This window comes from Engraulis encrasicolus, chromosome 2 (assembly GCF_034702125.1).
Source record: "Engraulis encrasicolus isolate BLACKSEA-1 chromosome 2, IST_EnEncr_1.0, whole genome shotgun sequence".
Taxonomy (NCBI): domain Eukaryota; kingdom Metazoa; phylum Chordata; class Actinopteri; order Clupeiformes; family Engraulidae; genus Engraulis; species Engraulis encrasicolus.
This window is the reverse complement of record NC_085858.1, coordinates 2,256,032-2,282,548: the sequence shown is the minus strand read 5'-3', so window position 1 is coordinate 2,282,548 and position 26,517 is coordinate 2,256,032. Positions and strand designations below refer to the sequence as shown.

General features: G+C 44.3%; 1 protein-coding gene across 1 annotated transcript; it reads right to left on the bottom strand.

Moving 5' to 3' along the window:
• Window positions 1-632: 632 nt before the first annotated feature.
• On the bottom strand, window positions 633-26,418 carry adsl (adenylosuccinate lyase). Its single transcript, XM_063219764.1, has 13 exons — window positions 26,153-26,418; window positions 15,888-16,091; window positions 13,207-13,251; window positions 12,564-12,643; window positions 11,698-11,869; window positions 9,595-9,641; window positions 9,317-9,407; window positions 7,722-7,791; window positions 6,874-7,021; window positions 5,699-5,789; window positions 3,224-3,313; window positions 1,134-1,310; window positions 633-884 (listed from the first exon to the last, which is right to left on the bottom strand). Exons 1-13 carry the CDS (start codon window positions 26,297-26,299, stop codon window positions 798-800), a joined length of 1,449 nt encoding a protein of 482 aa, XP_063075834.1. The 5' UTR covers window positions 26,300-26,418; the 3' UTR covers window positions 633-797.
• Between the last annotated feature and the right edge of the window lie 99 nt (window positions 26,419-26,517).

Below are 26,517 nucleotides of genomic sequence, written 5' to 3'. Positions count from 1 at the left end.
TATTAGTTCTGTTCCATGAGATGGACAGGTATTTAGACTGTCCTAATGAGGTGGCCTAGGTAAGGATGTGGACAGGTGAACAGCTATTAGTTCTGCTATGAGCTAAATGGTGCAATAGATTAATGATTCATGATGTGTTTATTGTCTTTACCCCGGCGCCATAAACCACACCAGACACACCTGGCAGGAAGCAGGAGTCTTGGCCAAAACACACTGATACACTGACAAGTGACAACACAAGCGCACATGCACACACGTACATACACCACTGTCTTGCCCAGGGGATCATGAAATCTGTGAGGTATACTAAAGAAGCTGGTTAAGTAGTAGACCAGGTTCAGTTAACCTTGTGGTAGAGGTCAATCAACTAAAAGAAGAGCCTGGAGTCCTAATTTTCTTAACTAAATAATGTCTGCCGGTATATCTATTAGCAGGTTTTCCACTTCCTGTAGGTTACCCAAGTCTGTTGTATCACTTCACCATGTTCTCAATATACACAACGGGTGGCAGCCTGGCCCAGCAGATGGTACTAGTCAGAGATGGAGTGGGCCCAAAGCAACTCCAATCAAATCCAGCAACTCTGTCTGGCTTCTGGACCAACAACTAACAGTTAAAAAAAACAGACAAAGAAGCATTCTCTCAAAAAAGGTTTTTAATCGTTTGTGACCTTTCGGGCATGTGTCATCTTATTATCTTTGAATGTCAACTGCAAACACGGCAGCATCGTAAAGTATTTGAGGTATGTTTTACATTCGAATATATTTTTTGGTTGCACACGAGTGAATGCGTGTGTGTGTTTAGAGTTCCAGTTCGATCTTGATGTCCATCTTGCTCTTGTAGGGTTCCAGAAGGGGGTGGACTTCTTCTGACAGGAACCGGGTCACCTGGAGAAGACAGACAGAGATGTCTATGTGTACCAAAGTGTACATGTGTGTGACAAAAGAGACATAGATTGTGTATGTGTGCATTATATGCGTAACAAGGGACAAAGAGATCTTCTCCATCGGATCACTATGTGTAACTGCGTCTCCCAGGGTGTATGTGTGTATACACCTATTGGGTTGTGTGTGTGTATGTGTTTGCGTGTTCATGTGTGTGTGTGCGCGCGCGCGCGTGTGCGCATGTGTGTGTACCTGTTGGGGTGCGCGTCCGATGAATGTCTTTGGGTCCAGCAGGGCGTCCAGCTCTCCCAGTATGGGTGTGAAGTAGGCGTCAGCTCGAACCCGCGCCAGCAGGTCGTTATCACCCCCCTCCTGCTTCACCACCGCCGCCGCCTGCTGAGACAGCACTCGGATCTTCTCATGGCAGTCCTGAAGGGGTTAAAAATCAAAACATACAGTGCCCTCCATAATTATTGGCACCCCTGGTTGAGATGTGTTTTTTAGCTTCCAATTATTTTATTTTTTTTCTAAATAATATGGGACCTAAATGGAAAAAAAGAGAAAAATCCAACCTTCAATACAAGTGCATTTATTCAGTGGGGAAAAAATCCCACATAAAGAAATAATTATTTGACATCAAATAATGTGTGTCACAATTATTAGCACCCCTGGTGTTAATATTTTGTACAACCCCCTTTTGCCAACAAAACAGCACCTAATCTTCTCCTATAATGTTTCACAAGATGGGAAAAGACAGAAAGAGGGATCTTCAGCCATTCCTCTTTGCAGAATCTCTCTAAATCATCCAGAGACCTGGGTCCTCTCCTCTGTACTCTCCTCTTCAGCTCACCCCACAGGTTCTCAATGGGGTTGAGGTCAGGGGACTGAGATGGCCATGGGAGGAGCTTGATTTTGTGTCTGGTGAACCATTTCTGTGTAGATTTGGCCATATGTTTAGGGTCATTGTCTTGCTGAAAGACCCAGTGACGACCCAGCTTCAGCTTTCAGGCAGAGGGCAACAGATTTTGATTTAAAATGTCCTGGTATTTCAAAGCATTCATGATGCCATGCACCCTAACAAAGTTCCCAGGGCCTTTGGAAGCGAAACAGCCCCACAGCATCACTGACCCACCCCCATACTTCACAGTGGGTATGAGGTGCTTTTCAGCATGCGCATCTTTCGTGGTACGCCAGACCCACTTAGAGTGTTTGTTGCCAAAAAGCTCAATCTTGGTCTCATCTGACCAAAGCACACGGTCCCAGTTGAAGCCCCAATACCGCTTGGCGAACTCCAGACGCTTGCGTTTATGATTGTGAGTGAGGAAAGGTTTTCTCCGTGCATGCCTCCCAAACAGCTTGTTGGCGTGTAGACAGCGCCTGATGGTTGATTTGGAGACTTTGTGAACCCAGGATGCTACCATTTGTTGTAATTCTGTAACAGTGAGCTTTGGAGATCTTTTGATTTCTCTTACCATCCTCCTCACTGTGCGTGGTGGCAAAATAAACTTGGGTCCTCGTCCAGGCTTGTTTACCACTGTTCCAGTTGTTTTGAACTTCTTAATTATTCCTCTCACAGTGGATATGGGCAGCTGCAGTTGAGTGGCAATCTTCTTGTAGCCTCTGCCTGACCTGTGAAGGTCGACGCACATCTGCCTCACTTGTATGCTGTGTTCCTTTGTCTTTCCCATGTTTAAGAGTGGATAAGAGAAATGGCCTCGGTGTCACGTCATATTTATACCCCAGGGAAACAGGAAGTGATGAATTACTAATTAAATGTTCCTACATACTCTGGTAAACTTTGTAAACTACTGTAGAAATGACAGAAATGCTTCAATTATATTTATTTCCTGGGAATTGTTAAGGGTGCCAATAATTGTGGAACAGGTGATTTAATGAAAAATAATTATTTTTCAGTCAGGGATTTTTTTATTTTCTTACAATTCATTTGAGTTGAAGGCTACATTTTCCTACAATTTTCAGTGTGACAGTATTCTTCTGCAATAAACACTGAATTTATTTTAAGGCTTTTAACACATCTCAACCAGGGGTGCCAATAATTATGGAGGGCACTGTATATAAATAGATATTACATTGATGTATGAGAAAGAGAGACAGAGAGAGAGAAACTACACACGGATCTTCTCATAGCACTACTGAAGGGGTTAAAAAAGACACAAAGATATATATCAATATGTATTACGTAAATGTATGAGAGACAGACAGACAGAGAGAGAGAGAGAGAGAGAGAGAGAGAGAGAGAGAGAGAGCGCGAGAGAGAGAGAGAGAGAGAGAGAGAGAGAGAGAGAGAGAGAGAGAGAGAGAGAGAGAGTATGTGTTTGTACCTGTCGGTTGCCTCCAGCTTTGACCATGGCCATGATAATGTTCTCAGTAGCCATGAAGGGCAGCTCATGGCGGATGTGCCTCTCAATCACCTGGTAGACCAAAACAAAGACGGCACAAGAGGACTTATCAGTAGTAGCACTATAATACAAGTAGATACAAAGACGGCACAAGAGGAGGATCTGTTCATGCTTTTTACATTATGCTGCCACTACATGCAGTGGCAGAACCCTGAGAGAGAATGCAACAGGTGTTAAGGCTTGTTCTTTGTGAGACCTTGAGAAAAGTGCTATTTCTTACACTGATGAAATCTCTGACCCAAAATAGCAGTTTGAATGCATTTTCCTTTTTTCATTTTTTTGGTGAAATAAACGTGCTGAGGAAGAAAATGTTTTTTCCATTTTGCTCCCATATACTGTACCGAAAATTTACCGAACCGTGATTTTTGTATTCCGCTAAAGCCCTAGCAGTAGCACTACAATACATGTAGATGTGAAGGGCAGCTCATGGCGGATGCGCCTCTCATTCACCTGGCAGACGGAAAAAAAGGCAGCAGAGAAGAGCATATTAAGTAGTAGTGAGTAGTAGTAAGAAGCAGGTAGCAGTAGTTGTACTAGTGCTATTAAGAAAGCAAGTAGTAGTACTAGTAATAGTAAGAAGCAAGTAGTAATAATGGTAGTAGTGGTAGTAGTAGTAGTAGTAGTAGTAGTAGTGGTAGTAGTAGTAGAAGAAGTAATGGTAACAGTTAAATAGTAGTAGCAATAATAGCAGAAGTAGTAACAGTCATGATTGCGACCATATGTCCCAGCCGAGACGAAGAGGATAAGTAAGTGAGGAAATTACCATTTTGGATTGACAGAGACAGAAATACATGTCTCTGCAAAACTGCAAAAATCTACAGTGCAAGGCAGACAAGCCTCCTTTTCCACAAGGTCATCAAAGCACGATTGAGGATCTGGTTGAGTCACTGTCCTGCTCCTCAAACAAAGAGTGCATGTACAGCGAATGTGCCGTTTGTGCAGGGAAAAAACAGACCTCTCCACCTTTGACACTGGAACACATACTACACACACTACCTGGCCAAGCACACACTTACTAATGGGTCAAATGGGCTAGTAAGTTGATTTTTCGACCAGCCAAACTGAAATTTCAACAACTTTTGGCCGGTTGGCTGGAGTGGGGCCCTGCTACACACACTACCTGGTATGAGTGGAAGGGGAAAGCGGAGGATGGAACTGAATTTAAAAAAGGAGCTCAAAGGAAAACTAGGGAAACACATCTACAACATACCAAGCATTCTGACTCAGTGAATTGTCTAGTTCTGTTGTTGTGAAATTATGTTGTGGTCTCTTACAGACTAATCTGATTTAAGACTATTGTTACTACATTTGTGTGTGTGTGTCCATGCGTTCACATGTGTGAGTGAGTGAGTGAGTGAGTGAGTGAGTGAGTGAGTGAGTGAGTGAGTGAGTGAGTGAGTGAGTGAGTGAGTGAGTGAGTGAGTGAGTGAGTGAGTGAGTGAGTGAGTAAGCACTTTGAGTAAACTCTATAGGTGTGATACAGTGCTATATAAATACATATTGTATTGCATTGCAGTGTATGGTTTTCACCCTTTTTCGAATAAACACCCCCTGGAACTCATCATAAACCTCCCAAGTATTAGAAATGTAAATAAACTAATGACGCCCAATGACAACTTAACACCGCCCCCTATCCTTCTCAACTCCCAACACCCCCTGGGGGCCTGTAGATTCCCCGTTGTGAAACACTACTGTAGATATTTGACAATAACAAAGTGAATGTACTGCCTCCAGTTGGCTTCTGGCTTCAGTTCCCACACCTCTGATTTCTGAGCACTTCTCAGCATAGCTAGGCAAATGTGTTCATATCAGCCCCAGGACAGGTCACCCCAAATGACTCAATAATGTTGCAATAACCGTCTGTGTCCTGTGGTGTGTGTGGGAACCTGAGATGGCCTCTCTTCCCTGAAGTCCTTCATCCGTATGTGTGTGTGTGTGTGTGTGTGTGTGTGTGTGTGTGTGTGTGTGTGTGTGTGTGTGTGTGTGTGTGTGTGTGTGTGTGTGTGTGTGTGTGTGTGTGTGTGTGTGTGTATTTATGTACTAAAGACCTTCAGGTTGGTGTGTGTGTGTGTGTGTGTGTGTGTGTGTGTGTGTGTGTGTGTGTGTGTGTGTGTGTGTGTATGTGTGTACTAATCTAAAGATGGCATCAGTGCTCTGGCTGATAAGCAGCCATTGGCCTTACTGACACAGAGGCCCTGACACACACGTACACACACACCTCCTGTAGTAACTCCCAACACAGCATTCTACATTGCCGCTTCCTTGCCAGCTGTGTGTGTGTGTGTGTGTGTGTGTGTGTGTGCGTCTGTGTGTGTGTGCGCGTCTGTGTGTGTGTGCGTCTGTGTGTGTGTGCGTCTGTGTGTGTGTGCGTCTGTGTGTGTGTGCGTCTGTGTTTACCTTGGGGTAGACCACCAGGCCCTCAGTGATGTTCTGCAGTGTGCTGAGGATGATATCAGCTGTGAGGAAAGACTCTGGCAGAGAGATCCGCCTGAGAGAGAGAGAGAGAGAGAGAGAGAGAGAGAGAGAGAGAGAGAGAGAGAGAGAGAGAGAGAGAGAGAAAGAAAGAAAGAAAGAAAGAAAGAAAGAAAGAAAGAAAGAAAGAAAAGAAAGAAAAGAAAGATTGAGAAAGAGAGAGGGAGAGAGAAAGAGAGAGAGGGGTGGAAGGAGAGAGAGATACAGAGAGAAGGGGGAGAGAGAAAGAGAGGGGAAATAGAGAGGGACAGGGAGAGGTGGGGAGAGAGAGACACAGAGAGAGAGAGAGAGAGAGAGAGAGAGAGAGAGAGAGAGAGAGAGAGAGAGAGAGAGAGAGAGAGAGAGAGAGAAAACCCAGATGAGCTATGATTTGCATGCAAATGATTGTGTATCGTCAATACTAGTTAGAAGACTGTGATGTAGCACAGAGTCATGATACTCTATCGTGATGCAAGAGGGCAGTATCGTGATATGGCCTTTCAAAGTTCTGTTACCCTTCAATCCAGAAATCAACCACATGATATGATGTGATAGTGCGTCTAAGCTTCACATTATCATCATTACAGATTCTACCTATAAACTATAATATAATTGTATTCATAATTGTATTTTATAATGTTGGTAAATGTGAAAAAGCAAATTAATTCAGTGATGAAGATGCATTTAAAAAATCGTGGGGTGTAACAAACAAAAATCGTGATACGAACCAAAACGTGAGTTGAGTGTATTGTTACAGCCCTAAGATTGACTATTTATTGGAAAAGATCAACTACATCATGACAACATTGCCATGACATTAGCGAGAGTCTTAAGACATGATCATCAATACAATTTAGCAACAAGCTTATAATAGAGGCTCTGCATTGAAGCGGTAACTTTTTAGTCAATTAACCAAAACATCCTGTTACCTGTTGCCAATGCAAATCACTATTTGCTGGAAAAGCTCAACATCAGGACAGCATTTCCAAGACATGAGTGAGAGTTTTAGAACATGATCCTAAATACAATAGCAACAACGTTTCTGCATCAAATAGTAAATGTTTTAGTCTATTAAGTGGAGTCTGCATCAGATCAGCTGGCCATGACGTAGTGGTGGTTACCTGTTGGCGCTGTCGTCCAGCGTTCTCTCCAGCCACTGCACGGCGGCCGTCTGCAGGGGGTCCGACACCAGTGCCATCAGGTGGCGAGACAGGCTACAGCAGCGCTCCGACCGCATGGGGTTACGCTTATAAGGCATCGCACTGGAGCCTGAGGAGCAGGGATAGAGAAATGGGGGTAGAGAGAGAGAGAGAGAGAGATGGGGTGAGATAATAAGAGAGAGAGAGACCGCGAGTCAATGAGGAAGCGGGACACAAGGACTTAATCATCTTCAGGAAATTAAGTATCTCTACTGGAAAGTATGAACCTGTAATATGATATGAACTACATGAACGTATGATGATCTGGATTTACTGTATGAACTGGAGTCAAGACTAGGGCTGGGTAAAATAATCGAGTTAATCGATAATCGATCGAATCAAATCGAAATTCACATAATCGATTCTCAGGGCACAAAATCGTTTTTTTTTTGTTCTTTTTCTTTTTGTTCTTTTTGTTTAATTTAGGTCTATGGAAAATACCCAGTAGGTATTAGTCAATTAGGCCTAGGCCTACTTATTACAAATTAGCAATCTGTTAACACTGTCAAGCCACAGCCCTTTGACATTTTTATATAAAAATAGGCAACAGCATCTTTTGGGAGAAATCCTGGCATCAAAAGGGAACGGATTTAGTCGATTCGGAATGAATCGAATCGAATCAAATTGAATCGTGATTAATCGATTCAAAGCCCTAAAAATCGGAATCGAATCGATACAGGAACATGGCTGCGATACCTAGCCCTAGTCAAGACAACTACTGAGTTCACAGATTTGCTGTGAAGTCTAAACAAGGCGACTATTGAGCTCACCGATCTGCTCCTTCTCGAAAGGCTCCTCGATCTCCTTCAGGTTGGCCAGCAGGCGGATGTCTGTGCAAATCTGTCAAGAAAGACGAACAAACATGGGTCAAAGACGATATCTAGTGCACATCAATTAATCAGTAATTAGTGCTTGATATGTTACAATGAGTAGAGCACAGTAGAGCAGGGCTTCTTAACCATAGGGCCGCGGCCCAAAGCTGGGCCGTGATCAGAAACTTAAGGGCCGCGGAAAAGTTTCAACCTCGCACTTGAGAGCCGCGCAGGGCCGTGCAACTGTACACTATCAAAAAAAGATGCTGAAGACAGCGTGTGTCTTTTAACTCTAGCGCATCTCTGCTGCTTAATTGACCACGCACCGCTGTTTTTTAGTAGTGGAAGACATCAAAGACAAGATTTTTTTTTTATATATATATAAAAATACCTAATAATAATAGCAACAATAATATATATATATATATATATATATATATATATATATATATATATATATATATATATATATATATATATATATATATTAGTGTTGCACCGATACCATTTTATAGCCCCGATACCGATACCCGATAACTGATTGTGCAGTATCGGCCGATACCGATACCATACAGATACTACTCTGTTAGAAAGTTATATACAGTATATATATGAAAAGTTATATGGGCTACTACTTGGATGTAACATCATTGCTATTATGGCTTTGTCAGGCTGCTGCCTACTCCAGTAGAACTTTTTATACTTTTAAATACCTATGATATAAAATAACTAAGATCAAGGCTCCGTTTAACTGTCATACTAGCATCTGTAAATGGTATCGGTGCCCTATTTGTTGGTATCGGCCGATACCGATACCACCATTTTAGTGCAGTATCGGGGCCCCGGCCGATACTGGTATCGGTGCAACACTAATATATATAAAATGTGTATGGGCATGGCCAATATTACATGGGCCCCGGGCCACTCTGCACCGGAAAAAAATGGGCCTCAACGTCAAAAAGGTTAAGAATCCCTGCAGTAGAGTAGAGTAGATAGACCACTAAAAACAAAACAAAATCCACACAATAGTGGCACTGGTTATCGTTGCGCCGCCCTGACGTGTGCTACTGCTAAAATGTCACTGTCCCACAGCTCAATAATCTGATCTTTTCATGAATATTTACTAAGTAATTAACTTATATTCAGTTTGGCCAGTTAATGCAAATCTGAGGAGGACACTTGGACAGACAGGAAAACATCTCAACAACCTGTAGTTCATCTATACAAGCTGAACCCACTTGAAATACAACCAGCATTTTGCAATATTTGTAATGTTTCTTCCCAATATGCTTTTATACGAAAGATGAGTAAGGGAACATGAAATCAGACCCTCTTGCAGGGGAGTGGTGCACCTGATCAGGTAAGATCAGAGGAGTCAGTTGTCCCGGGCCCAGGGAGAGAGGGGCCCCAGAATTGGATTCACATTATAATGCATGTATTGGGCTGGGGCTGCCTTTCAATGACTTTGTCCCAGGCCCATCCAAAGTGGTCAGCGGTCGTGCACCCTGTTAATGACCCATTGGCAATAGAAAAGCGGGTCGCAACCTACTCACCTTGTGGACGGAGGCCCCCAGGCTGGCCAGCACGGTGAGGGAGTCTATATCCACCTTACGGCTGTAGGTCTGGCCAGTCACCAGGTACGACCTGCAGACACGCAGACACAGGCACGCACGCACACACGCACGCAACATAAATTTCACTCTTTCTTTGGTATGAGGATGATGCCATTATTCCTGATTGTGAATTGATTTCTAAAAAAGTCTTTCAGAAACTTCTATTGTTGCTGTAGAAGATGTGGTGGTTGTTGTTGTAGTTATCTGCAACTACTTACTTTTTAAAGCCAGCCATCTCTGTCACCATTCTGTCCAGATCCTCCACCTGAAAAATTACAACATGTATCACTGATTCTTGAAAGTTTGGCAAAAACAATTAAAGTGCCAATTCTGTTGAAAATCAATTACATATTCATGAACAAAATAAATCCAGGTAATGGCCAAGGGGTCTGTTATACAAATGTACAGTTGTTTGAAATATTTCAGTGTAATTTTATTACTTTTCATGGCTATGAACCGGCCCTGTACAAACTGCTGTCCCAAGGACAGATATCATCATTTCAATTGACATAACAGTCACGTGCAGAAAAAGTTCAGAGCCTGCTATGAACACGAGCGGTTTGCAGAAAAGCACTTTAGCGCCGAATGAAACTGGTGCGTTAAATAGAGAGTTTAAAACAATATTTACTAGTATTTTCTGATTGTTAAAAATGTATCCCACATATTCATTGCCACTATAAGATAAGATATATTTTTATAAGACAATAAATTCAGGTATGCACAAGATCATTGTCATTACTGTGGACCCCTTTTCAAACTTAAGCTCTACGTCATACTTCCCCATCCCTGAAGCTCCTGTAAGTTTACTATTTTCTCTTAAATTTGTTAATTTGTTTGGACACTGGTACTGTCCCAACCATAACCTGTCAACACAGTCAGTGTTATATAATAGTGTTACATTAGATTAATGTTAATTGATTGTTAATTCCCCCACGCTCCCCTTAATCTTTCGACCTCACTTTTTTCATCTCAGCAACAGAAGAGAGAAAAACTTTCCGAGTCGTGTCGGGTAAGGGGAATCGGTGGAGTGGTGGGGTGTGGGGATGCAGTGGGTGGGGCAGCTGCAGAATCGACCCTGCCAAGGACGTGGCTTCTTCCCATGCCTGCCCTGATCGGCGCCATTAAATGGGTGGCATTAAATGGAATGGCTAAATGGACTCATTATGATGAGTAATTAAAAGAATAGCAACCCCGAACTTGGGGGAGCCTTGGCATCGGGGTGCCAGCCGGGCTCTGGGTTCTTGGGCGCTCGCCGTTTCACAGGCTCTTAGAAGCTCTCCCAGCATTACACGGCAGCTGCCGAAGAGAAGGGAAGGGAAGGGAAGGTGGGTGTGCTCAATGACTATCGCCTCTTTCACTCACATGCAAATGGTGGTGTTCTTCAGCAGCTAATTAAACAGCACAAACTCGGGGTCCGTTCTCCTCTGCTTTATTGAAATTCTGGCAGTGTGTTAAAGTCCGCCCTGGGAAAACATTTTCTCTCCCTCTCTTTTTGAGGTGAGGTGGCATATGTGTGGCGGTGTTGTGTAGGCGGCAGGATGACTCTGTTGCTGTCGTATTTTTGGGTATCTATTTTGGATATACAATAAAGTTATCCCACAGTTCAAGAGAAAAAGAAATCTGAGGGAGTACTTGTCATTCCGATGAGAATTTTAATGTGGATCCTTTTAGGAGATAATTACATGTGTAGGGCGGCCAATGATTATTTACTGGACCCCAGTTTAGACAGATACAAGCTCCACCACAGGGCAATGAGCAAACAGAAGCACTAGCAGTTCTTCACTACCGATGCATACTTAATTATGACATTGCCAGTCCTGATGTCACACGTGTAATTATTTTATTTCCCCTGTCAATCAGCTGAAAGGTCTACCAATGTGTTTCCTGTTAACCTTTGAAATCAGATGCAAAGGCTGATGATGGTTGATGAAGATCAGTGTTCACTCATTTTAGAGGCTGCCAAAGCATGAGTCAAATGCCATACCTGCCTATTCGTCTAAACAGGGAAGCTGACAAAGGGGTCACGTGTCCCGGGCCCAGGGAGAGAGGTGGCCCAGAATTGGATACTCATACATTATATGTGGGTTTGGGGCCTTTTCAGATGTCTTTGTTTCGGGCCCAGCCAAAGCTGTCAGCGGCCCTGTGTCTAAATGTACAATATGCTGCAAATAGGCAGACAAAGTGGACTTATCATGTTATCCTTGAGCTGTAGGAAGCTGGACTGGGTGCCCCAAAACACACACACATACACACACACGCGCACACACGCACACACATGCACACACGCGCACACACGCGCACACACGCGCACACACGCGCACCTTGTCATGTTCTCCCTGGAACAGCTGCAGGAAGCTGGCCTGGGTACCCGTGGTGCCCTTCACCCCGCGGAAGCGCACGTCATCACGGGCACGCTGCAGGTTGCGCATGTCCATGGTCAGGTCCTGCAGCCACAGGCACGCACGCTTACCAACCGTCGTCAGCTGGGCAGGCCTGGAGGAGAGGAGGAAAAGAAAGAGAGAGATGAAAGGAGTGATGAAGAAATGGAGGACACGGAGGAGGAGAAAGAGAGAGGGATGAAGAGATTTATGTAGAGAGGAGGAGGAGGAGGAGAGAAGAAGAGGAGGAGGAGGAGGAGGAGGAGGAGGAGGAGGAGAGAAGAAGAGGAGAAGTAGGAGAGAAGAGGAGAGATCCACAGGCAAACACGCTTGTCCGTCGTTGTCAGCTGGGCCTGGGCGGAGGAGGAGGAGAGAGGAGGAAAACTCGGAGACACAAGTATATTGTGTACACACAGAGTCCATACAGCACCTATACGCTTGTCCTCTCTGGTCAGCTGAGAGACCCTGGGGGAGAGAAGGAGGAGGAGGAGGAGGAGGAGGAGGAGAAAGGCAGGGACGAATGGAGTGATGAGAGGAGGAGAAGGAGGAAGGTAGGGACGAATGGAGTGACTGAGAGTCTAAACTTTCCCTCGACACTATGCACTGAAGGCCTCAGTGCACTAAGTGCACTATGCTCTAAACGTCAATGCACTGACACAAGTGTGCCATTTGAGACACAGCACGTGTGTGTGTGTGTGTGTGTGTGTGTGTGTGTGTGTGTGTGTGTGTGTGTGTGTGTGTGTGTGTGTGTGTGTGTGTGTGTGTGTGTGTGTGTGTGTGTGTGTGTGTGAGAGAGAGACCATACTCACTGGTAGTGGGTGAAGCCGAGCGTGGGGAGATGGGCGTATTTCTCAGCAAAGGCGGCAAGACGATCAATTACACGAGCCAGCTGCAATACAAGGATTCAGGTGTTAATATTTAGAGTCTAAATGGGATGTGTGCCTTGACTTCATGAGCCTTTCAACACCGCCCTGAGACTAATGCCCCCAATGGCAACTGAGAACCCCCTCGCTACCTGTATCCTTCTCAACGTCCCCCCTAGGCCTCCCTATACGTCATCAGACCCCTGAGGGGGCTGTAGAGCCCCCGTTGAGAAAGACTAATTTATACTAAACCGAAAGCCCATTTAGCACGTACAAGTATTATTTTGTCGGCTGACCACATTTACCCCCGCCAAGGAGATTATGTTTTCGGTTGCATTGGTTTGTCTGTTTGTCTGTGTAGCTGTTTGTCTGTCAATCAGGTAACTCAAAAAGTTATGCACAGATTTGGGAAATGACACAATGAAAAGGTTATTAAATCTTGGTGGTGAGGCGCATTTTTTTGAAAGATTCTTCACCATGGCGGGATAGGAAAGGCAGAAAGACTTGGGAAAAAAGCAAACAGCTTCCTTGGTGGAGGTTTGGACTCTTAGTGCATTTCTAGTCATTTATGTAGTCTGAAAGTGCTTACCTTGGGCAGTAGGATGTCAAAACCGTCTCTGAGCATGATGAGGTCCTACAGAAACAGAAAATGATTGGTCAATAAATACCTCTCAAAAAAATACACCGAACATAACTACACACTATGCTAACTGCTCATAACTGACTTACTTCCGATAATATGCTGAATACTGAATACTGCTAATGAAGCTGGTGCTCAGATGTGGAGGCAGGCCAGCTAACTATGCTAGTCAAGTTGGCTTTATTGTCAATTTCTTTACATGCACTGGTCATACAAAGAATTGAAATTACATTTCTTACTTTCCCATAGCAGACAGACATTCAGTAGTGTATCCAATACAATACACACACAGACGTTTAAAGGGCAAGACTGGACAAACATAAGATATACAGAGAACATATATTAAAGAGAGGTATTGTTCTGCAACTTCAATAGTTTCCTTAGGTGTGGTGCTTGTGTGTTGTAATCGATATAGCGGAAGCTGGCAGAAGTGCATGATGACACTGAGGTGTATTGGTAGGACTGTGCAATATATTGCATTTATATTGTGATATCAATACTGTCAAACAATATCAAATTTCATAATATCGAGTTCAAACAATGCTTTTGTCATTAGTCTATACTGCCAAAATGTAGGTTACGCTAAGCACAATACGTTCCCCTCCACTTGAGCCATTGCGAGCAGCAGAGAGCTGATTTGCTACCTAACAGTCGTGCAAAATCCACAAGTTGACCACCCCTCTTAATACGCACGCGCACACGCACACGCACACGCACACGCACACGCACACGCACACGCACACGCACACGCACACGCACACGCACACGCACACACACACTTTGCTGTATTAAAAACTGTATTGTTGTTGTTCCTGGTTGGTGTGGGGGGCGGGTGGTGGACTTAGCGTATCAGCAACCTCAACATACCGGGAAAAAAGTGCAGATGAGTGTGCAAGAGTGGGATGGTTGATTATGCAGCTCAGTCACCAATGATGATCTCTTTCTAGGTGTCCTTCTACGTGGGGACATAGGGGATAGGGGACATAGGACATAGGACATAGGACCTGGGGACATAGGACCTCCGTAGCCTGTCTGTATTGCATGGGATGGCACGGAATCTGTAGCTGAATAAGCTTCTCTGGTTGTCAAAGACTGGGTGCAGGGGGTGATTGTAATTGTCCATTATAGAATCGAGTCTGCTCAGTGTCCTCTTCTCAGCAGTGGTAGTAAGAGCCTCCACTTCTGTGCCAACAACCGACCGAGCTTTCCTCATCAGCCGGTCAAGGGGGGGCATTCCAATATGTGAACTCCCTGCCTCACGTATTGCTGATGCCCTGCCTCCATGGAGAAAACAATTACATTTCCCCGCTGTCAGACTACCCGCAACAATTTTGGGGGGACTATTCTTCATTCATCCAGTTTGCAAATGAGAAAATAACTTTACGATTGAGCTTTTACTAGATATTGAAATACAATGCTGTTGTCAACTTGTCAGTGATGTCATCACAACGTATTACTTCCTGGTACGAGGCCACAAGTGGAGGAAGCAAGTCTGCATATTGGAATGCACATAAGGCGTCCAGCATCCCCCTCTTCCTGATGCTACCTCCCCAGCATGCCACAGCATAGGAAAGCACACTGGCCATGACAGGCTGGCAGAACATCTGCAGGAGTCTGTTGCACACATTGAAGGATCTCAGCTCCTCAGAAAGTAAAGCCTGCTCTGGCCCTTCTTGTAGAGTGCTTGTGAGTTAGCAGACCAGTCCAGTTTATTGTCCAGATGTACCCCCAGGTACTTGTAGGTGCTGACTGTTTCCACTGTCTCCCCCTAAATTGAAACAGGCAGCAGGAGGGGTGGGGTAGTGCGCCTGAAATCAACCACCATTTCCTTGGTGTTGCTGGTGTTCAGCTGCAGCTGGTTGGTCCTGCACCAACTGATGAATTTCTCCACCAGTCCCCTGTACTCCCCCTCCTGCCCATCTTTAATTCAGCCCACAATGGATGTGTCGTCTGAGAACTTTTGCAAGTGGCAGCTATCTAAATTGTAGTTTAAGTTAGTGGTGTAGAGAGTGAATAACACCGGGGAGAGAACTGTTCCTTGAGGAGCTCCAGTGCTACTGACCACAGTATGTAAAGTGAGGTCCCCCAGTCTAACAAGCTGGGGCCGTTCTGTGAGGTAGTCTGTAATCCAGGTCACCAGCACTGTTTCCACTCCCATCTGCAGCAGTTTGTCTCTCAACAGGAGTGGCTGGATAGTGTTGAAGGCACTGGAGAAATCAAAGAACATGATTCTCACAGCCCTGTCTCTCTTGTCCAGGTGAGAATGCACCCTGTTCAGCAGATACAGGATAGCATCTTCTACTCCAACATTCTCCTGCTATGCAAACTGTAGGGGGGTCAAGTGCATGGCGAACCTGTGGTTTCAGTATGTTGAGCAGCAAAACACGCTCAAATGTCTCCATAATGTGTGATGCGAGGGCGACCGGTCTGTAGTCATTCAGTTCTTTTTCGGCACTGGTATGAGGCATGAGGTTTTCCACTGCGTAGGAACTCAGTTACTTTTTTGGAGAAGTAACTAGTACTGTAACTATAACTAGTTACTTTTTTAAAGTTAATGTGCCCAACACTGAAGAGCAAGAGTGTATTAGTGTTCAGGTGTATTAGTGTCTAGGTGTATTGATGTCACCTACTGTGTTGTCCCCAACGTAACAGGAAGTGGCTCCCAGGTGTATGATGGGGGCGGCGGCGGGGCAGCAGTGGGCGAAGGTGTGGACGTGCGCCATGACGTCGTGACGCAGGCGCTTCTCCTCCTCGGCGGCCATCGCGAAGTCGATGTCATCCGCATGACTCTCCATCTCAGACACCTGGGCATCCGTGATGGGCAGACCCAAAGCCTGAAGAGGAGAGGAGAGAAGAGGAGGAAGAGAGGAGAGGATGGGTTCAAGTACAAGTACAAGTTCAAGTGCAAGTCTTATTGTAGCCATATCAACAGTATAACGTACAATTGCTAGGAATGTGTTTTGAGGAGAGGAGAGATTATTTTGCAGTAGTTATTTTAGTGTTAATTGAACACTTGGAGTAGAACAAACAGTATGGAAGAGTGTTAAATAAACTTCAATGTTTTCACCCATCATTGCCTAAAACACCTGCTGCAAATAATGCCTGCTGAATGCTTGAGCCATTTTTGGGAAAAAGTCAGCCCATAAAAACCTAAATCTCAGCCTCTGAAACACAACAAAATATGAAATAAATTGTTGACTATGCCCTGAAGAAGGCTCAACTGCCGCTACGCGTGGGCCATTTTAAAAGTCCTTAATGGACATGTCATAATAATAAAGACATTTTAACTATACTTTTTGGAGTGCCTTGGTGAAGAAAAGTTTTTTCTCTTTTCAAGCAACTTTTTTGACATTGAACCTTGAACCAAAGAGCACCCACAAGAATACTTTTTTCATCTTCCTAAAGGGACTGAGCACGCCTCTGACTTCCAAACAATGAAATAAATTGTATTGAAAAGATAAGACCCTCATATTGCATTATAGCAAGTTTAATCAGCTCTAACATACTAACATTTTTATTTATTTTTTAAAAATCGGATTCCATGAGTCTAAAGCTGTGTCCTGGCACTCCCAGTGCTAGGGTCAATGTTGCGCAACGCAGCATCCAGCATCAATGGGTTAAACACTCTTCCATACAGTGTTTCTGTTCTATAACACTCTGGTTCTATTGTCTAATAAGTGCGGAATTAACATCAACAAATTGTGGAATTTGCACTAATGTGGATGAAATAAAAACAATAGTATGGTCTAAGTTATATTAACCATGTTGTTGATGATTATTTAAAATGAACACTCAAGATGCTCAGCTGTGGCCTAGCGGTTTAGGGAGATGTGACCGGAGGGTTGCAGGTTTGATTCTTCCTACCCTTACCTCTCCCTACACCTCCATCCATGACTGAGGTTCCCTTGAGCAAGGCACTTAACCCCACATTGCTCTAAGGACTGTAAGCAATGCCCTGTAAATAACTGTAAGTCAGTTTGGACAAAAGTGTCAGTTAAGTGTAATGTCATGTCATGTAATGTAATGCTCACTTGGGGTAATAAAAAAAACACACATGCTGCTGCTGCATTGAGACCTACTTCTTTCAAACTGGTAACACAACTCTGATGAGCAAGCACACATTGCACAACGCGAGAAGCCACAAGCAAATAGATTTTCTTCAAAATAAAAGCAAATGTAAACAAACAACAATGCCAACCTTTAACCTCAGGCCTTTCATGACTGGCTTCAGGGGAAAGTATGCCAGAGTCTGGCCTTGCAGACAGACAACATCCAAGAAGCTGGCTCAGGAGTAAACCAGGTTAAGTTAAAAGCCAAATCATCTAAACAGAAGAGCCTGGAGTCATTTTCTTAAGAAAATAAATGAAGTTCACTTAACTTCACCTGGTTTACTTCAGAACTTAGTCCATTCTTAGTATACCCCTCAGAGGTAAGTCTAGGGACCCATCTAGGGACCAATATGGAAATAACCCATCAGGCTTTTTGTGTTATCCTCAACTATTTTTTTCTTTCTTTTAATGTATGGTTCTGTTACTGGCCCATGTTTAACATCAGAAAAGTCAAATGAATTCATTCATTCTTTAAAGTGCTATGTGGGAGAGGGCTGTGCAAATACCATCTGGGTCATTTCACGTGAAATGACCGTTCTCTGTTACACTAACGGACTCCAAACACCCTTGGCAATGGCAACAATGTAGCAGTCCAAAGACTGGTTAGTTTCAGATTTCTATTGTGTGAACATGTAGCCCATAGCTATGGCATTCTTCAGGTTTCTTTTGATGCAGAGTTTAGAGAACAGTTAGGCACTAGCTCACTACGGCACAGGGCACTGTGTTATGATGGGGAACTTAACAAAGCAACTCGGCTCTCTGTATTGAACTATTGAAAACTATATTGAAAATTGCTGTTGAATGCTGATGCATGTTCCATGGAGGGCTGATGTTGCTGTCGTTGATGAAGGGTTATGGTCAATGTTGTCAATACCACCAGTTGTGAAGACACCCTTAACTGCCTGAAGTGGGGCCAGAACACCATTCTTTTACTTTTCTATCCAAGGCAAAGGTGGCAGCCCTCCTCAGTTCCTTTTTGTTGCCCACCTCACCACAGAAGGTGGTTCACATGATGGTGATGATGATGATGATGATGATGTGGGTGAAGTCTTGTTTGGTGGACTCATCAGTCATGCGCCGTGTTTTTACTGTGGAGTCAGGCTCTTCATGTTTTTTTTTCTTTCATTAAGCTTTTGCATACAACAGATGCTGTGTAACCCAGTAAATGGGTAGTGGACATGGAAAAGCATAATAGGGCCCCTTTCAATAACAAGTTTTTGGAGGAAGAGATAAGTAAAGTCACTCTGATGACAAAGTATGCTACATGATCATTTACTTTGTGTGAAATGTCCTTATTTACCTCGATTTTACACTGTTCTTTTTCTTTACCTGAGACATATTTTATTTCCTTGACCCCAAAAATGTATACTTTGAGTCCAAGTTTGTCATCATAGCGATAACAGAAGCAAAGTTATAGAATCTACAGGGAGTTTTCGATGCATTGGCAGCCATTTTGACAGTAAACTATGAGTTTTAATCACTATTGTGGGTATAACATGCCTACCTCAAACTGTGAACATAGTTGTTGTTGTCCTCCTCGCTACAATACACTAATTGAACACTTATTTGATATGTATTTAAATAACGTACTAACACAATATGCTTTTGTCACACATTTTTTAATTAAAAAATCACATATTTTACCTCCAATTATCATTTTATGGACGAACTGTTGTTTTTCTTTACTTGAGACATATTTTATTGGATTCCTTGACCCCAAAAATGTATACTTTGACACCAAGTTTGTAGTTTGTCATTATAGCTGTTGTGTTTACAGTATTACTTATTATGCTTGGGTGCATGTACTCCACCACCAGTAGGTGGCACTGCAGAGGTGTAATCAATCCATGGTATATATTGATACTGCGCTACTTCACATTGTTCAGTGTGCCCGTGACAGTTCCATTAAAAGGATGAACTTGACATACGGTCTCCTCATCATTTGAAGTCTCTACAATTCCTCCTGTGAGCAACACCACAAATTGGCGACGAGGATGAGCACATTGGTACCGAGTCCACCACTTTTCCTTCCACAAGTGGGTGAGCCACCGATTACGTTTGCTACATGGAGGAAAATCTTCGATAATTATATGCTAGCAATTCATGCTACTGGAAACACATGGCCAGACGTACGAAAGCGTGCAGTACTACTACAATGCCTAGGTCCGGAGGGACAACGCATTTTCTACGACTTACCAAATCAAGGTACGACTTTTGACCAAGCCATGGCTGCTCTAGAAAAGCATTTCGTACCGAAAGTGAATGTGATTGCATGGAGGCACAAGTTCAGACAGCGGTTGCAACGAGCTGATGAAACTGCTAGCCAGTATGTCGCTGCTTTGAGATCCCTAGCTTCACAATGCCAATTCGGAGCTATGGAAGGGGAAATGATTCGTGATCAGCTTATCTCTTGTGCTTACCTGAGTGCCGTAAAAGACAAATTACTGATGGAGGATGATCTGAATTTAGACAAGGCACAGACACTTGCGTGCCAAATTGAAGAAGCCGTTAAAAATTCAACGCTATTGTCTTCAGCTAAAAGCCCGCCAACGGCATCCGTGCAAGCTATCAGGGCTACGAGTGCACAGTTTCGAGGGAAAAAGGGAGCGCGCCCAGCTAAACCCTCAGCTACAGACCGCCATTCTGCGAGTTCCGATCGCAAGTGTTACAGATGCGGGTCCAACAAACATGTAGCGAATGACAAGAACTGTCCAGCGGTGTCCGTGAAATGCAATAAATGCGGCAAAAAGGGACATTTTGCTAAAGTATGCAAATCCTCAGTGAGTGAAGTGAGAGAAGTTACGGTGCCTGAGCTCGAGGTGCTGTGCGTGGATGATAAGCCCGCGGCTGCGGCAGAAGAAAAGCTAACATGTGCGGTGAATGTCGAAGCACCACAGGGAAACTCTCACTCCCTGAAACTCATTGTTGACACTGGCGCTTCTGTGTCTATCCTGCCTGAGTCAATGTACAAAAGCTACTTTGCAGATTGCTCACTCTGTGAACCAAAAATCAGATTAGTCACTTATGCAAAAGGTGAATTGAATGTACTTGGCTGCTTACCTGCTACAGTTTACATTGCAGATGACAACAAAGTCTCCACTCACTTCTACATCGTGAAAGCTGGATCGCCACTGATGGGGCTTGACCTGATCAAAGCACTCAATGTGAACATCATGGGAGGCAAGGTGAACACTGCTAGGCAGCATGCTCAAAATGTCACTGTGAATAACATTGATTCTACTTCACCCCAGCAGCTCGGTTGTGTGAAAGGTTTCATTCACAAGGTCCAGGTGAACAACACGGTGCAGCCAGTTCGTCAGAAGCTGAGACGGCTGCCGCTGAGCATACGAGAGGAGGTGTCGGAGGAGCTGAATCGCTTACTTCAGGCCGGCATCATCGAGCGTGTGGATGCATCTGAATGGGTGAGTCCTCTTGTGGTTGCACGAAAGCGCTCAGGTGGAATACGGCTCTGCGTTGACCTCCGTGAGCCCAACAAAAGTGTGATCATGGACTGTTATCCACTTCCTCATATGGAGGATTTATTCTCATCACTAGCAGGCGCCACACACTACAGTCAGATTGACTTGAGCTCAGCTTACCATCAGTTACCACTGCACACTGAGAGTCGCAACCTCACTGCCTTCATTACACACGATGGCCTCTACCGATTCACACGAGTTCCATTCGGACTAGCGTCCGCTCCATCTGCATTCCAGAAAATGATGCAAACAATTCTAAAAGGCCTACCTGGAGTTCAGAACTATTTAGATGACATAATAGTAAGTGGAGAGTCCAAAGAGCAACATGATGAGCACTTGCAGGCAGTCCTGCAGCGCCTGAAAGATGCAAACCTTCAGATTAACTACGACAAAAGCTCATTTGGCCAGACAAGCATTCCCTTTCTGGGACACGTCATCTCCAAAGAGGGGCTACGCCCAAGTGCAGAGCATCTTACTGCCATTGCCGATGCGCCTGCCCCAAAAGACATGCCTGCCCTGCGTTCCTTCCTGGGGCTAACATCATGGTTCAGCAAATTCCTGCCAAACTATGCAACACTAGTCGAGCCACTGCGTCAGCTGCTCAGATCAAGTCCACAGTCTGAGCTACAGTGGGACAGTGACGCAGAGAAAAGTTTCACCAAGTTGAAAGCGATGCTGTTAGAGAGCCCTGTCCTGGCTGTCTTTGACCCGAAGCTACCTACCTTCATTACCACAGACGCCTCTGATTATGGCCTGGGGGGCGTACTGACTCAGCTACACTCTGGCAACCAAGAACGCATAGTGGCCTTCGCCTCACGCACACTGTCTGCAGCCGAGAGGAAGTACTCCACTACTGAAAAGGAAGCCCTCGCCTGCGTGTGGGCTGTGGAAAGATGGCGCACGTATGTGTGGGGACACAGATTCACTCTTCGAACAGATCACCAAGCGCTGACCACTCTCCTCAACACCAAAGGCATGAACAGAGCCGGCATGAGGATCGCAAGATGGTCTGCTAAGCTGATGTGCTACCAGTACGACATGCAGTATAAGCCAGGGAGAGAAAACGTCATGGCGGACTGCCTGTCCCGTCTTCCCCTCACTGATTCCAACACTGCTGCGGAAGCTGACGGAGACCTGAGCACAGAGATAGCTGAGATCACAATTCACAATGCACTGCCGCTTGCAGACTTCAAAGCTGAATGTGAAAATTGCCCCATACTTACACAGCTGCGGCAAGTGATTCACTCAGGGTGGCCCAAGGTGAAGAAAGCTCTCTCTGCTGAACTACAGCCATTCTTCCTAGTGCGACATGAACTTGCAGTTGAGGCTCCGCTGATCGTACGAGGTACACGCTTGCTGGTTCCCGAGGCTCTTCAGGAGAGAATCGTGCATCTGGCGCACGAAGGCCATCAAGGCGTGGTCCGCACAAAGCAACGCCTCAGAGAGCTCTACTGGTGGCCACACATGGACGATCTTGTCCATCAAGTCCTGCTGTCCTGCTCGATCTGCCAGTCATGTGACAAAACCGCCAGAGCTGCTCCAGCCCCATTACAGCCTGTTGACCTTCCTGGCGGCCCTTTCCAGCATGTGGCAATTGACATTGTAGGCCCATTCGAGCGTGCGGCCTATGACTGCAGATTCGCCATTACTTTCATCGATTACTTCAGCAAGTGGCCGGAGGTAGCCTTCACCTCAAATGCAACTACTGCAACAGTGCTGAAATTCCTGTCCAACGTGTTCGCACGTGAAGGCAACCCCCTCGAAATTACCAGTGACAATGGGCCCCAATTCACGTCCTCTGCTTTTGCTGACTTCCTAAAGGAAAGAGGCATTAAACACATCAGAACGAGCGTATACCACCCACAGTCAAACGGGTGCGTGGAGCGCTTCAACCGTGTCTTAAAAGACTGTATCCAGGCAGCAGAGGTAGCCCAGCGTCCATGGAAGCCTGCAGTGACGGAGATGCTGCAGAACTACAGAGCTACTGATCATGCAACCACCGGCGAAAGTCCTTTCCAGCTGCTGAGAGGACGACCGATGAGGACAAAGCTCCACGTCCTACCGCCGACAGAGAGCAGAGAGTACGACGGCGTCAGAGCTACAGTCATCCGCCGACAGAAACGGAGCAAGCTGTACGTCGACTCCAAGAGAGGCGCAAAAGTCCCCAAGTTTTCCCTTGGTGACAAAGTGCGCATCCGCAAGCCTTTCCATGTGGGAAAGGGAGAGAGACGGTACACCAAACCCCTCACAGTGCTTAGGCGTACCGGCCCGAGCACCTTCGTCTTGAGTGATGGGAAGAGGTGGAATGCTGCGCGCCTGTCTCTCCACAGGGAGATACCTCGGCGTGACGAGAGCAACGACCGTGCCACTCCAGCAGAGACATCTCCTAGACCTGTGGCACGGCACAGAGAAAGTCACTCACCTTCATGGATGAAGGATTACGTGATGAAGTGACAAATGAAATAAACAGGGTGCACGCCGAACGCTGCCCTATGAAAAAAAAAAAAAAAGAAACATACAGGGTGTACGCCGAACGCTGCCCTATGAAAAAAAAAAAAGAAACATACAGGGTGCACGCCGAACGCTGCCCTATGAGGAAAAAAAAGACAATGAAAAGAAGAAGAATTTAATACTGTTCAATGTGTTGATTTTGACAATGAAAAAAAAACATTTGAATGTTTTCAGTATGAGTTTAATCTGCCTTATTTCAGTGATACACTTCTGATGCACTAAATATGTACCTGAGTTATTTCTCATGCACTGATATAATGATTACCTGAGTTATTGCTGATAATACTTACCTGAGTTATTTCTGATGCACTGATACTTGAAGAATCTTAAGTTACAATTGTATGCTTTGCAGTTAACACTAATGTTGCCGTTTACAGGTTGGCACTTCTAATCTTGTGTTTCTACAGGTTACTTATGGTTAAAGAATGAATGGATCATTATATGCACAAATGTGGTTCAGTGAAATCTAATCTCAGTTTCATATGGGTAAAGTAATCTTATGAGAAACAGGGGAGATGTTGTGTTTACAGTATTACTTATTATGCTTGGGTGCATGTACTCCACCACCAGTAGGTGGCACTGCAGAGGTGTAATCAATCCATGGTATATATTGATACTGCGCTACTTCACATTGTTCAGTGTGCCCGTGACAGTTCCATTAAAAGGATGAACTTGACATACGGTCTCCTCATCATTTGAAGTCTCTACAATTCCTCCTGTGAGCAACACCACAATAGCGGTAACAGAAGCAAAGTTATAGACTCTATAGGGAATTTTCGATGCATTGGCGGCCATTTTGACGCTAAGCTATGAGTTTTAATCACTATTGTGGGTATAACATGCCTACCTCAAACTGTGAACATAGTTGTTGTTGTCCTTCTCACTACAATACAATATTGAACACTTATTTGATATGTATTTAACTGAAGTACTAACGCAATATGCTTTTGTCACACATTTTTTTATTAAAAAATCACATATTTTACCTCCAATTATCATTTTATGGATAAACTGTTGTTGTTCTTTACTTGATACATATTTTATTGGATTCCTTGACCACAAAAATGTATACTTTGACACCAAGTTTGTAGTTTGTCATTATAGCGGTAACAGAAGCAAAGTTATAGACTCTATAGGGAATTTTCGATGCATTGGCGGCCATTTTGACGCTAAGCTATGAGTTTTAATCACTATTGTGGGTATAACATGCCTACCTCAAACTGTGAACATAGTTGTTGTTGTCCTTCTCACTACAATACAATATTGAACACTTATTTGATATGTATTTAACTGAAGTACTAACGCAATATGCTTTTGTCACACATTTTTTTATTAAAAAATCACATATTTTACCTCCAATTATCATTTAATGGATAAACTGTTGTTGTTCTTTACTTGATACATATTTTATTGGATTCCTTGACCACAAAAATGTATACTTTGACACCAAGTTTGTCATCGTAGCGGTAACAGAAGTAAAGTTATAGCCTCTATAGTGAATTTTTCGATGCATTGGCGGCCATTTTGAAAAAACGTGTTTATTTCCGAAAAAAAGAGTGATCTCACTTGTCTCTTAGGATAAATTTATTTGTATGACCCCAAGGTACTTCCATGCCAAAGGGGACCTTTGCATCATGACTTGAAGTCAAAACTCACTTAACCCCCCTACTATATATTGAATACATAAGACAGGACCTCAGCTGCACCAGCCAAGGAAGAGTTCAAAAGGAAGAGGTCAAAAGGTCAGCTCCCCTGAGTTACTCTACTATTACCCTGACATTTCAGACATGCTATTTTAAAAACACACAGAGAGAGCCTGGCTCACCCACACGCTATGAGAACTACACATTACAGATGGTAAAGCATGCACTGGCATGGACACACACTCTTGGTTTGTGGGAACACTTTTTTTCAAAGCAGCCAGGGTTTCATGTTCTGAGAAGCCTACATACACGACACAGTGTAGCCTATTTAGTGTCCCCATTTAAAGAGGCAGGGTGACCATGGAAAAATGTCACATGATGGCCTAATCTTCCCCTCTGGAGATAAATTTGTAAGATATGAGCTGCACACTGTGTGTGATAATGAGCAGCATCCCTGCCAACACGAGGATTTAGTTGAACTTTGCACATTCATTAATGTAATGACTGTTGGCGAGTGCTGTGCTGCTTGCTGCTTCATTGATAAGTATTCGTGTCTCTGATGGACCTGCTTGGACGTAATACTCAACAGCAAAAAAAACAAAAACAAAACTACCTGACAGCAAACTCCATGCAACACTGCAGGAGGCTCCATAATGGATTAGTTTTGAACAGGTTTCCAAGAAATGAATAGATTTGGAGATAAATAGATTGCAGATTTGGTGTGAACCGTCGCTCTAGTTCTTCAGTAATTCATAGCCTACATCCATAACTTTTTATGAACAACTATCAATGACTGGAAATTAACTCCGCCAGGCTACTAAATTGAGAAGGCAGATATTGCATCCGACAACAATCAAACCGACAACTCCTTAATGATGCCATAGTTCTTCAATAAACTGCAGTCACAACAGGGCTGGAGGTCGCGCTACAAAGTAGCCAGTGTAGGCTACTACTAGTGGAAGGAACTTTGCTGCTATTTTTAGAAGATGGAGACATTTGAGATGATTTCTTCAAGGTCGAAAGAATTGGACATATTTTGCCGATGACAACAAAGTCACTACCCGTTCTTCCTAAAGCAAATCCATGTTTTCACATAACAGTGCTATTGCTATGCAAACTCCAAGTAGAGTTAGAGGCCCATTCAATATCCAACCTTTTCAGCTTTGGCGAGGAATATCCACAGCTTCCTCCAGGTAGTGAATTTCTTCCTGTCACTGAAGTTGTAAGCCATTTCCTTGCTGGCATATCGTGACACCAGTGGCGACCGATATTTCATAAACTCGTCTGCAGAGGCATCCATAACGGCAAGTTTGACTGTTTTAAACTATAAATTCAAGACAGAGACAGGACACACAATCATGCAGGAGCCCACCCAAGCAACGTGTGCGCGCACGGCGCTAGTCCCTGTGCAGTTTTGAACTCACATGGACACGTGGTTACGACAGTTCAAGTGCTGTGCGGCATACTTTTGCGACAGCAGGTTGCCATGGTTCTCCATCCACTGATGCTGTTTACACC